Below are 13,326 nucleotides of genomic sequence, written 5' to 3'. Positions count from 1 at the left end.
CTATTTACTATAGTGTTTTTTGCTCAGTTCGCTTTGTTTATTTAATTCTATGTGAGGCGGTGGTACTGGTGTTCGCGGTCCCAGTAGGTACAGTCGCCATCAGATATATCGGAGCAGCCAAGGTTCTCACAAATATCTGAACACGCCTCTATTGTCAATGCGTTAGAGTGCGTGTTCAGATATTGTGAACACCTTGGCCGCTCCAATATATTTGATGGCGACTGTACATGTCATCTTGAAACTTAAGTAATTGTCACTATAGAGGTGACAGCAAGGTGTCATATATTAGGCTTTAGCATGTCGAGCACTAGTACCACCACCTTATATTACTTTGTATTTTCTGGGCAATACGTATCGCGATGTCACTGTGCTCGCCCTGAGCGGCTACCGCGAAAACCGAAATTCGCAAATTGCGGGGATCTTTCTTTTTTACTCCAACGAAGGCGTAATTAGAGTGACAGAGAAAAATCCCCGCAATTTGCGAACTTCGATTTTCGCGGTTATAGCCCTGATTAGGTGATAGGAGTAGGGTAAAAATAAAGTAACATAGAAAAAATAAAACATTTTAATTACATTTAAACATTATTGTACAAAGATCACAGTCTTATTTACACACTAATATTTAACCTACTTTCCATAACCGTAGCCACCGGAACTAGCAGACGCTGAAGCCTTTGCGCTGGCAGAGGCGTAAGCGCCAGATCCTGAACCACCAGAACTACATGAGGAGGAACCACAGCCTCCACCGTGCCCACCATCACTGCCCCCTTGGCCACCGCTACCCCCATAGCCCCCAGCGCCACCGGATCCACCACCTAATCCACCTGATCCACCATGTCCACCTGATCCACCACCAGATCCTCCGCCCAGGCCACCGCCCAGGCCACCGCCGCCCCCATAACCTCCGGCAGATCCACCTCCTAATCCACCTGATCCACCATGTCCACCGGATCCACCACCAGATCCTCCGCCCAGGCCACCGCCGCCCCCATTACCTCCGGCAGATCCACCTCCTAATCCACCTGATCCACCATGTCCACCGGATCCATGACCGCCATCTCCAGATCCACCAAATCCTCCGCCAAGGCCACCACCCCCGCCATAGCCCCCAGCACCGCCAAATCCACCCCCTATTCCCCCTGATCCACCGTGTCCACCGGACCCACCAGATGCGCCACCCGCTCCTCCGCCTAGGCCAGTACCTCCTCCGTAACCTCCAGAGCCGCCAGATCCACCGTCTGATCCACTATGTCCTGATCCTCCGTGGCTTCCGCCTCCGAAACCTCCTCCTAATCCGCCCCCATTGCCTCCACTTCCACTACCACTCTGGACGTACGCGGCCTTTCCACCGTCGCTACCGCCTCCGAAGCCGCCGCCACCGCTAAAACCGCCGCCACCTCCAAATGAGGCTCCACCTCCATAGCCACCCTTTCCTCCGCTACCTCCTCCAAAACTGATTCCACCAGAACCTCCATCAGAGCCGTAACTTCCCCCGGTGGAGCTACCGTAGCCCTTTCCTCCTCCACCGCTTCCTCCAAACGAGATTCCACCTGATCCTCCATCAGAACCGCCATGGCTTCCTCCACCGCTATGTCCGCCACCACCTCCAAGGCCACCACCGCCTCCAAATCCACCGCCGCCTCCGTACCCTCCTCCTAAACCTCCTGAACCTCCCTGGCCACCTCCATTAGATCCACCGCCGCTGTAACCACCGCCTCCTCCATATCCGCCATTTCCTAAAGTTCCCGTAAAGGCGAACCCGCCAGATTTGCCATCATCCGACTTCGTATAAATTACTTTCTCGTTTCCTCCGCCAGAACCTCCAAAACTACCTCCGCCATGGGCACTGCCTCCCACACTCTTTGCGTGGTCGATACCAGATCTGACTTTCTCTAGGATTTTGTCGACGCCGCCCTTAATGCCTTCGAGATTGAAGCCGCCGTAGAATTCTCCGCCGCCGTCGCCACCGCCAAAGCCGCCACCGCCGCCGTAAGCACCGCCACCGCCACCGCCGTAGCCGCCGCCACCACCGTAGCCGCCGCCACCGCCGTAGCCCCCACTGCTTCCTCCGCCGTAACCTCCTAAAACAAGAGGAAATATGGACTTAGTATTTACTACATAATCAATACAGTTATTTACTGTAGGTAACTATACAGTTACGTTATACTTCATAACAAATCAAAGCCTTACCCAAAATTGTTAAAAGGTAAGTATCTTGCTAATTAACCGACTTCCATTTCATAGAAGGACTGTACTCGTACTCGTATGTAAAAAACAAACTTAGGCAAAGAAGCCTAATGCCTAATGCGAAACTTCCGAAAAAAATATTTAATTCCACTATCGTTCGTTAATGGTAACTTGGTCCGTTAATTGGTTCGCATCAACTAGCTTACATACCGATAGGATTTTAATTTCAAAACGGATTTGTACACATTAATTTTACACTTTTCATCCAAATTGTCTCTTTTAACTTACTGATAATTATTAAGGTCAGGAGAGGTAAGAGAAACCGTATGATGAAAGTACTTCTACGTAAGTATTTATGGGTTAATTTGATTTATTCATTACTTTTATTTCTAGTATTGTCATTTTATTTAGATTTTAATATGTTTAAGTATCTTTAACTGTCTAATTTCTCTATAAGTGTTTCTCTTGCATCATAATTTCTCTTAACCCACCTAACCTTAACCTATTAATTTTAACCCTACCTGCTTTCGCGAGCGCGACCACGCACGCTGCCACCAGACAAGCTCCGAACCTCATGACTGCTTCTACACTACTCACCATCAACCGACATCCTTTTATATAACTCCTATAATACATGCAGATGCGTTAGACACAGATTATAGGTACTGGGAAAACAAAAACATAGTACTTAAGTTTTTTCGCGTTAGTCGAAACTTGAAACTGGTTATGTTTTTGCTACGGTCGGCTGTAGGGAGATCTCAAGTCAACCTTGGGAACTTTGACCTGAGTTCTAGTTTTTATTATTACATTTTATTGATATACACTTCAATTACACGTGGTTTTACTTATGGTGTCAGTTTCGATGCGGAAGCTTTAAGAAGAATAGACATATTGTAAACATGTAAAAAAATATTGGTTTTAATTGTTATTATTCGTGTAGGTACATATTGATGAACAGTCAACATCAATACTACTATTATATAATACATAGGTATAATATCATAAGTAGGTACTATTTATAGTAGCGGATGAAACTATGAGCAAAAAGAGATAAATCTCTAAGTTTAAAATTAGAGAGTGGCATTGGTGGTGGTGGCTCTAATTGTAGAGATACTTAATATGTATTTCTGTATTTGTATAGGAGGGTTGACACTTGGAGTTTTGTTTTATCTCCTACTACTTATAGAAGGTATAGATGCTGCCTAAATTTTACATTAAAGAAAGAAGTGTATAACGAACACGCCGAATATTTTGGCAAAAAGCAAAATAGCCAAAACCTGGAAATCAATTCTGCTTTATAAGAGAGAGAGAAATGAAAAATGTACTGAAATGTAAAAATCTAGTAGCTTTTTATTGTAAAAAGCAGAACGAATAGGTACATTATAGGTCTACAAAATTTTCAAAAGCGTTTGTGTTCTTCGAAGCGGCTGGTCCGGTCACGATGCACTAATAACGGCTATTTAACAACCTTTTGATATGAATCTACGTTTTAATAAACTACATCTCTTCTTGTCTGTCTGTTCGGTTCGGAGTACTGAAACATGCAAGTGTATAACGTATTTTATTAATTATTTCATAGAAAAATTATTAGTAAGTGTTCACTTGATATAATATGTAGATTAAAAACCTATTTATAATAATTATTATTCCGCCTGGACACTGCTTTATATTTTACCTACTAAGTGATGGTGATGACGATGTACCGTTGTCAATATTCCCGTTACCGAAAATAGTCCTATCCGAAAATATTTCCGGAAATTTTATTTGAATGTCGCTAAGATTGCCGTTATTTTAAAATAACTACAATAACTTTAAATGTAAATATTATGACGCCTATTAAATAAAAACTTTTACCGGTGCTTGATATTTAAAAATATAACACAAAAATTTTAGAAAAGTTAAGGCTTAAAAGAATAAAGGTATACCTATAGGTAATCAAATTCTCTCCGAAGCAGGCAAAGTTGCAGTCTAAAACTAGTTATCGATCTTATATCGACCAGATATGTAGTAGTTACATGTTACATCGATTTAATGTTGATGCAAGATCCCGTTGACCACATCCGGGTCCACTTCACACGGATAATTTAATTTACATTAAAATGCTGGTGCATTTTATCAATGCAATTAGTTTGTTAGGGGATTACCTAATTGGTACAATAAAATAAGTAGGTAAATATCCTTTTCACCTCAGCAGCTCGAACAAGGATACTTTGCTTCTTAAAAGCAAAATCGCATTTTGCTCACTGAGTGAGACAAAATGACATTCAAGTGACCTTTATAGTCAAATGTCATTTCAACATGCGGGGTCTAATACAAGTTCGATATACTTGGGTTCTATTATCTCTGTCCCTCTAGGTATGTTCTCACTGCTTAGGGTGAAAATTTTTGTGTACTACACGAGATCAAAGTTATTTACATCTCGTGCGCTTTTGAATCCCTTACTACGCTCAAAATTCTAAATTATAGAATCTTTCGCTTGCACGGGACTCAAAATAAGCACTCGAAGAAATATGAAACTTTGATCTCTTGTTGTACAAATAACTATTATTGCACCATAAAAAGTTAAAAAAATACAATAAATTTAACATATAGGGATGTTTCTATGTGCCTTCATGGACTAGATGGAAGTGCAAAAAATGTCAATTTTTACTAAGTAGCAGTAGGTACCTAGGTGCTTCCGAGTTTTGTATGTCTAAAATTTTGAATATTATTCTCTACAATTAATTATATACCAGATAAATAAATGTAGTACTTCAGAATCATAGTACCTATAGTACAGTGACGAGTAACGATGACTAGCATAGTATGCCGGACGAAATTATGCTAAGCAGTCACCATAGCCAAATAGACGATTGCACATATAATAATGTCACATTGAGTACCTACGATAAGCCGCCCCTTTAAATGTGTTGATGAGGTATAGTGGTATTATCCTAAAAAATGTATGGCAAGTAACGCTAGGCACCGCAACTTATCGTCACACCATCAATTTAGGCATACCTGTGAGTAATTTGCCTGCGAGACGGTGATGTCACAGTATTCATTACAATAATTAATATTGGCGGTACATTATGGTTGACGGTCGTTAACAAGAGGCGCCTTTTTTTGATACCGCGAGTACAGTTCACTTGTGGTATTTTTCTCTATTACTGTTCTTTATACCTGTGTAGGTACTGATACTTTTTAGACCATTTTATAGGTTTTTGTGAATACCTGGTAGAGTTAGACCAAGAAAAGTCTGCAGCGATTTTGACAGCCCTCGCAGTGCCAGTATTATTTTAATCGTCAAACACCTATGAAATTGTGACGTATTAATAACACTTGCACTGCGTAGGCTATCTGAATCGCTGCAGACTTTTCTTGGTCTAACTCTAGGTACTTGAAATTTGATTACGACACTTCGACAGTGATTTATTTGAGGTAACTTTTTTATGATATATGAGGCAAACAAGCATACGATTCGTTTAATGGTAAGCGATTACCGTCGCCCATGGACACCCGCAACACCTGAGGGATTGTAAGTGTGTTGTCGGCCTTTAAGATGGAATGATATTTGTGATCAGATCAAAAAAAATCCAGATGGCGACTCTACATATTGGTGTATAAGGTATGAGTTTATTTTATTTACGGGGCTAATTGTAATGCGGTAATGACTAAACGGGGCATTGATCTGAAGTTTTTTTTTACCACGTCGGTGGGAAATAAGCGATTCACATATATTTTGAGCATAGTACATATATTTTTGATGATGACTATGATAGGTACATGCGTGGTCCAAATAAGTTTACCGGAGCGCGTCAAAACAGAACTCATCATGAGTCATGACGAAAACCCACTAAAGTCTGAAATTCCCCAAATGCTATTAAATTATGGAAATAGTAAAGCTACAAGATGATAAGCTACCTGTACATATAAATTATGTAGGATTTTAAATACCTACGTAACATCTAACATTTGGTGTGTCACGTTGTGAGTAGTTGGAAAAAGGGAGAATTTCCGACACCAATTATCAATGAAGTATGTAGGTATAAGCAGAAACATTTTAATGTATACTGGGTCAAGTAGATCTTGTCAGTAGAAAAAGGCGCGAAATTCAAATTTTCTATGGGATGATATCCTTTCGCGCCTACATTTTTCAAATTTGCCGCCTTTTTCTACTGACAAGATCTACTTGACCCAGTATACATTAAAATGTTTCTGCTTGTGTTCAACGTTGATTGTAAAATTTGTGTATATTTTTTTAAATCCTTTAACGTTTTATTTCCTATTCAAACACTATGAGCAAACGGTGTATGCAAACTGTTTGGTCACTCTTTGAATCAGGCGTTTTGCAGACTTACCTTACAAGGTTCCATTGTGTTTGTAAAGATGTATAAGGTATTGTTATTCACAACAACTGTGTGTACAGAAAGCTTATCAGTAATTTGTCAATGGTTAACTATTACATTATAATTTTTTATAATTTATTTACATAGCATTCTAGGAAAAAAAAGCGGCCAAGTGCGAGTCGGACTCGCCCATGAAGGGTTCCGTAACAGCAAGTAACACAATAAAATTGCGGTTTACGGTTTATGACGTATTGAAAAAAAAAACTACTTACCAAATCTTGTTCAAACCAATTTTCGGTGGAAGTTTGCATGGTAATGTACATCATATATTTTTTTTAGTTTTATCATTCTCTTATTTTAGGAGTTACAGGGGGGGGGGACACATTTTACCACTTTGGAAGTGTCTCACGCGCAAACTATTCCGTTTAGAAGAAAATAATATTAGAAATCTCAATTTCATTTTTGAAGACCTATCCATAGATACCCCACACGTATGGGCTTAATGAATAAAAATTTTTTTGAGTTTCAGTTCTATGTATGGGGAACCCTAAAAATTTATTGTTTTTTTTTCTATTTTGTATGAATATCTTAATCCGGTTCACAGAATACATCTACTTACCAAGTTTCAACAGTATAGTGCTTATAGTTTCTGAAAAAAGTGGCTGTGACATACGGACGGACAGAGAGACAGACAGACATGACGAATCTATAAGGGTTCCGTTTTATTGCCATTTGGCTACGGAACCCTAAAAAGGTCATTGTATTACAAATTCTACATAAACTGTGAGAGTTTTCATTGTTATAATATAACTACTTCCTGAAATATTTTTTTAAAGAATAAACGAATTCAAACCAAAATCCTTTATACTAATATTTATTTTGTTTATGTACTACATGGCATAAAATAAAAGATATTTCAAAACAATATGTTTTACAGATCTGTGAAAGTCATAACAACGAATAGAAATGGCTACATAATACTGGACAATCAATACATAATTTGATAGGTTTTAATTAAGTCGTTGTCTGTTAAATCACATGTCTTGGACATAGGAAAATGTAAAAATAAGCACTATCTGGTACTGCTTAGTTTCGAACTCAAAATGAGCTCTATCGCTTGGATTCTACCCTACGACACGTTTAAATTTAAACCTAACTTACTCGTTTTGACTGTCCAGTGCTACCTAGCTATCGAAATCTACGCTAACCTATAATTTCTGGTTGTCATGCCTAGGCGCGCCGTACGCGGTCGCATGGCTACTGGCAACGCCTCCGCGGCCAGTGCTGTAAGCATTGGCAACAGCCGTCGCTCCACCTGGCATGCCACCTGACCCGGACCGCCCGCCATAGCCGAAGAACATAGGGAAGAATGCCGCAGCTGGCATCCTTGGCATATCGTATTTATCATCATCATCATCATCTTCTTCAACAGGTCGTTTCACTTGTTTCTTCTTCTGCACTCTTTTCCTAGGCTTCTGTTCCTCGACCTCTTCAACTTCAGGCTCGGCTATTTCAGGAATAGTTTTAGCTGTGGTTGAAAATTCAGTTCTTTCGGTCGGGTCGGCGATTTCGGTTTGCTCTGTGGCGGGTTTTTCTGGTTGCTGTGGGTAGAAGACTTCGTTTTGTTGAGGGGGGAGGTAGGTGAGCTCGGGCTGGGTCTGGTGCCGTCGGTCGGGAAGGTAGTACTGGCTGGTCTGCTGTTCTTCGGGCTGTCGGAACATGAAGGCGGCCAGACCGCCGCCGGCTTGCTGCGTGTAGTACGGGTTGTAGTACTTGCTCATGGCCATGCCACCGCGGCTGCTATCGCTAGCACCGAATGATACTGGGAAAGAAAACGAAATGGTAAGAAACAGATTTCAAAATTTCATTAAGCAGGTTTTACCATTTACTATCTTTTGTCAACAGAAAATGTCAATAAGGATCTAATTTGTTATGTCATATAACATTTACAACTGTTGTAACAAATTAGATTAGATCCTTATTGACATTTTCTAAATAGTTACTATTTTATGTAGTACTAGCTGTTGCCCGCGACTTCGTCCGCGTGGAATCTTATCTTCAACATTTTACATCTTTAGTACCTATATTTTTCATATCCAAGCAATGTTGAAATTAAGTACTTTTCTTTTTTAGCAAGTTGTATGAAGTTTTAAGTCAAGTGGATTTTGATGTTGGTTGCTGAAATTACTTTTCTTGTATTCTCATAATAGGTACCTATGTCCTTATACAAAGATTCAAGTTCCGCACTCACAAAATATTTGATCTCCATACAAACTTTCAACCCCTTCCTCACCACCTTGGGGGATGATTTTCAAAAATGCTTGAATTCGTTTTCATGTTTTTTAATTTAATACCTTTTTTTGCAAAAAGTTCAAGTTCCTAGCTTAAAATAAAATTTGCACCCGCAGACGAACTTTCATCCCCTTTTTAACCCCCTTAGGAGTTGAAATTCCAAAAACGTTGCAATTACTTTTTATTGTAATCGGCTATTATGCCTTTCTAAGAAGTTTCAAAACCATTTGTAGTGGATTCAAACTTTCAACCCCTTTTTAACCCTATTAGGGGATGAATTTACAAAACGCTGAAATTACTTTTCCTGTCTTCTAATAATATCCCTAAATACAAAGATTCAAGTCCCACACTCGATAAAATGTTTGATATCCATACAAACTTTCAACCCCTTTTTCGCCACCTTAGGGGATGAATTTTCAAAAACGCTGAAATTAGTTTTCTTGTATTTTAATAATATATCTTTTAACGAAGTTTCAAATTCCTGGCTCAACAGAAAACTTTAACCCCATACAAATTTTCATCCCCTTTTTAACTCTGTTAGGGGATGAATTTTACAAAACGCTGAAATCACTTTTATTGTCTTCTAATAATATCCCTAAATACAAAGATTCAAGTCCCGCGCTCGAAAAATTTTTTGATATCCATACAAACTTTCAACCCCTTTTTCACCACCTTGGGGGATGAATTTTCTAAAACGCTGAAATTAGTTTTCTTGTTTTTGAATTTGATACTTTTTTTACAAAGTTTCAAGTTCCTAGGTTAAAATAAAATTTGCACCCGCAGACGAACTTTCATCCCCTTTTTAACCCCCTTAGGGGTTGAATTTCCAAAAACGTTGCAATCACTTTTTTTTTGTAATCGGCTATTATGCCTTTGTAAGAAGTTTCAAAGCATTTGTAATGGAATAAAAAATTCAACCCCTTTTTAACCCTGTTAGGGGATGAATTTTACAAAACGCTGAAATTACTTTTCCTGTCTTCTAATAATATCCCTAAATACAAAGACTCAAGTCCACCACTCGAAAAAAATTTTGATATCCATACAAACTTTCAACCCCTTTTTCACCACCTTAGGGGATGAATTTTCAAAAACGCTGAAATTAGTTTTCTTCTATTTTAATAATATATCTTTTTACGGAGTTTCAAATTCCTAGCTTAAAAGAAAACTTTAACCCCATACAAACTTTCATCCCCTTTTTAACCCCCTTAGGGGTTGAATTTCTCAAAATCGCTTCTTATCTCTTGTACACTTTATAAATGCAATCTGGTGTGCAAATTTCAACTTTCTGGCTTTTGTAGTTTCGGCTCTGCGTTGATGAATCAGTCAGTCAGTCAGTCAGTCAGGACACTTGCATTTATATATATAGATATATAAAATAACCTAGGTATATAAAAAAATGAACGAGCAAAATTCACTGGTTCAGTTCAATTGGAATTCCTAATATATTTATTCATAATGGTTAACGGCTTTATTACAATTATATTTAACCAAACAAAAAAACACAACAAAAGAGTTGATAAACCAGTAACATTATTTTTTAGGCAATATTTCCCATGGGAATATTTTTGGAAATGGGAATATTTGGCAACGCCACATCACTACTCAGCCCGTACGATAATTTAATCTATCATGTTAAAAACAAGAAAATGTTTATTCGATGACAAAGAAAGGGATAATTTTTTAATTAATAGATGAAAATTAAAGAAAAAGCAACAGAAGTGTCACCGACACCTCTTAGGAATGATCTTAGCGACACATACCGGTTAGTATTTAAGCTTCTTACGGCAAAACTCTTTTACCTAAGGGATCATCCATTAACCCTTATCTTGGCATCGTAACACCCGTGATACATGGAACTTAAAAAAATCTAGCAGTTTCACTTTATTACCTAACAGAATAATTCTGCCATCAATATGTCGAGCTACCCTCCTTACTTATAGAAAAAAATAATTGACACGGGTGTCATTGTAAATTAATTAGTAATAATCAACATGGCGCTGCGGAAACAATAGATTTCGGTTCGTACTGGAAGTTTTGCAATTATTTCTTATGTTAGTATATATTTTTCCATAATCTACATTTTGATATCTTTACTGTCTCTTAGTGCATACATATTTACAATGCCTTTAAATTTAAAAACATTTAATACACAGAACCTTACATGAAACTGTTACGTATTATATTTGATACACTGCCAAGAACTCAGAAATGTACATATCGAAAGGATTGTATTGCATTTAATACATTGCCAAGTTATCGTCAAAATAGTTTAACATGATTTTTTATTTTTTATTATTTTTGTGGGGTTACAAAACATGCTTCAATTATTTAATATTAGTTGTCGTTTTATTTAGTTATTAAACTTTGATTTTTTTAAGGACTAGATGTTATTTAACTTTATATTCGTACGCTGTAGCATTATTGCTACGCCGTAGCCCGTAGCACGGAAAAATATGTGTATGGCAAAAAATGGTCCCAAAGTAAAAAAAATGTATTTTTTTTAAATTTTAATTATTTGTTTACTTTTCATATTTTACTCAACTTTTTGCTGACGACTTTTTTGAAACTTTACGGGATCAAATTTTCCGCCCATGTGATCAGGTATTCGTAGATATAATTAATTTTTACAGGTTTAATAGTCATCTGATGCTTTAGATTGCGTTTAATTAGCAGTAAATGCTAATTTCTGTTGCATTACATGTTTTATTTTTATTAAAATCTTCATTTTTCTTCTAAAAAGTAGGTAACTATTTTGTCGAGTTATTGGCATTGTATCAAATATGATACATATGATTTTCCAAAACTGGAAAATCCTGGATTTTTTTCCTTATTTTTTAATAGCCTAGTATGCTCAATAGGTGACAAAAAACTAAAAAAATGACTATATTTAAGATATTTTGAGCCTTGCCAAGATAAGGGTTAATTACGTCACACGAATTTCTAGGTTTTTTGACCCCTCCCCCCTCCTTGTCACACTTGGTCACATTTTGCAAATCCCTCCCCATCTGGTGTGACGTCACATTTTAGGCAATTTTGTTTTCAACGAAATCGTTCATAGTAACTCGGCATTATTTTTTTTAATGAAAAAATATTTTAGTAAGATAAATATTAGTAATTTTATAACACTAAACCAATTAGGAACGAAAATTACTTCCAAAAACTCATTATTTAACTGTACAGCGAATAAAAAAATGTAAATTAATTTTCGGTTACTGATGAAGTTAAAGTGACGTAACAATGTTTGTGACTCCCTCCTCCCCCATGTCACAACATGTCACATTTCCTTGACCCCTCCCTCCCCCTAAACGTGTGACGTAATTAATGGATGACCCCTAAGTAAATAGAAATTGTCCGTAGATATATTGCTCCCATAATTAAACTAACTTTTTTTAATTACGAATCAGGTTATATAGAGTTTAAACTCGTATATTTATTACAGTGTGTGGTTAAATATAAGTATGTAATGGTGTTTTACTCTCGTTTCCAATTATCATTTCCAATTTTTGTCACAATGTACTAATTCCACAATAAAAAAATTAACTCTCACAATATAAAAACAAAAACTTACCCGTATCAACATTGCCGTAATACGGATAGTAAGGGTACGCGTCCACCGTCCACAGCGTCAACACCAAAGCCAAGACCTTCATGATCACACTTCAACAAACTCTTGACACTGTTAAGCCTAAAAGCTGGCAAGCTAGTGTTGTCCCCAGCCAAGTACCGGGTTATATATCCGAGACGGCGGGACTCATTGGGATGCAGATCGCGTCGCGCGCTCCGCGTTGTCATTTTACAAAGTTCGGTGGGTCCTACCGTTACCGGGATATATCCTAGAGCTAATCGTGAAAATGCGACACGTATCGGACCGTTTGGATAATGGGTGAAAGGTTTAACAGTGAGGTGAGTGAGGTCATAATCCGGTACCGAATGTAATCGATTTGAACAGAGTTTACAAATATAGATTCCGTCAGTGGAGCTTTGGGGAATTTTAAATGAACTCGAAATTTTAATGATGATTTTGACTATGCATTGTATGCAGATAATGTAACCATTTTGGCAACTTGATCATGTGATGTTTATAACAGATCATACGTGGGCCATACTGAAAGTAACTGGATTCTGATATACGAGACGATTTATTCTTTCTAAGTGGCCAGTTCCAGGAATTTTCAGTATGCCCTGAGTGACATCTGGTAAAGTTTTATACACGGTGGCTAAAAATAACTGCATTTCCGTTGCCAGGGAGGTTTTGGGATTATACTGAGGAACTTTTTCTATGGGACCAACCCCGAAATCGAGAAAAAGAAGTTTACCCTCCCATCGAAAATGGACCACCCAAAATGTAAGAAACTGCCAAAGCATTTTTTCGCGATTTCGAGGTTGGTCCCATAGTAACAGTTGCTCAGTATAATCCCAAAACCTCCCTGGAAACGGGAATGCAGTTATTTTTTAGCAGCCCTGTATTAGGTACCTATAACTGATATAAGTAAATGTTGGTAAATTTTGTTGGGGTCTA

At 38.0% G+C, this 13,326-nt stretch overlaps 2 protein-coding genes across 4 annotated transcripts; both read right to left on the bottom strand.

Moving 5' to 3' along the window:
* Window positions 1–549: 549 nt before the first annotated feature.
* LOC134679836 (uncharacterized) lies at window positions 550–2,789 on the bottom strand. Of its 3 annotated transcripts, none has more exons than XM_063538735.1 (3): window positions 2,709–2,789; window positions 1,023–2,081; window positions 550–929 (listed from the first exon to the last, which is right to left on the bottom strand). In XM_063538735.1, exons 1-3 carry the CDS (start codon window positions 2,785–2,787, stop codon window positions 628–630), a joined length of 1,440 nt encoding a protein of 479 aa, XP_063394805.1. In that variant the 5' UTR covers window positions 2,788–2,789; the 3' UTR covers window positions 550–627. The 3 variants fall into 3 exon arrangements, with proteins under 3 accessions (XP_063394805.1, XP_063394807.1, XP_063394806.1); XM_063538737.1 differs by having other exon boundaries at window positions 550–824; window positions 2,709–2,788; XM_063538736.1 differs by having other exon boundaries at window positions 550–842; window positions 1,041–2,081; window positions 2,709–2,788.
* Window positions 2,790–7,361: 4,572 nt separating this feature from the next.
* Window positions 7,362–12,516, bottom strand: LOC134679834 (uncharacterized). Its single transcript, XM_063538734.1, has 2 exons — window positions 12,376–12,516; window positions 7,362–8,337 (listed from the first exon to the last, which is right to left on the bottom strand). Exons 1-2 carry the CDS (start codon window positions 12,455–12,457, stop codon window positions 7,724–7,726), a joined length of 696 nt encoding a protein of 231 aa, XP_063394804.1. The 5' UTR covers window positions 12,458–12,516; the 3' UTR covers window positions 7,362–7,723.
* Between the last annotated feature and the right edge of the window lie 810 nt (window positions 12,517–13,326).

Source organism: Cydia fagiglandana, chromosome 3 (assembly GCF_963556715.1).
Source record: "Cydia fagiglandana chromosome 3, ilCydFagi1.1, whole genome shotgun sequence".
NCBI classification, from domain to species: Eukaryota; Metazoa; Arthropoda; class Insecta; order Lepidoptera; family Tortricidae; genus Cydia; species Cydia fagiglandana.
This window is presented reverse-complemented; position numbering and strand designations above follow the sequence as displayed.

Coding starts and splice junctions, on each gene's coding strand:
- LOC134679834 (XM_063538734.1), bottom strand. CDS start 12,457: ATGAAGGTCTTGGCTTTGGTGTTGACGCTGTGGACGGTGGACGCGTAC. Junction 8,338..12,375: donor TTACGGCAATGTTGATACGG/GTAAGTTTTTGT, acceptor TTTCTTTCCCAG/TATCATTCGGTGCTAGCGAT.
- LOC134679836 (XM_063538735.1), bottom strand. CDS start 2,787: ATGGTGAGTAGTGTAGAAGCAGTCATGAGGTTCGGAGCTTGTCTGGTG. Junction 2,082..2,708: donor GGTCGCGCTCGCGAAAGCAG/GTAGGGTTAAAA, acceptor CTCTTGTTTTAG/GAGGTTACGGCGGAGGAAGC. Junction 930..1,022: donor CGGTGGACATGGTGGATCAG/GTGGATTAGGAG, acceptor ATGGTGGATCAG/GTGGATTAGGAGGTGGATCT.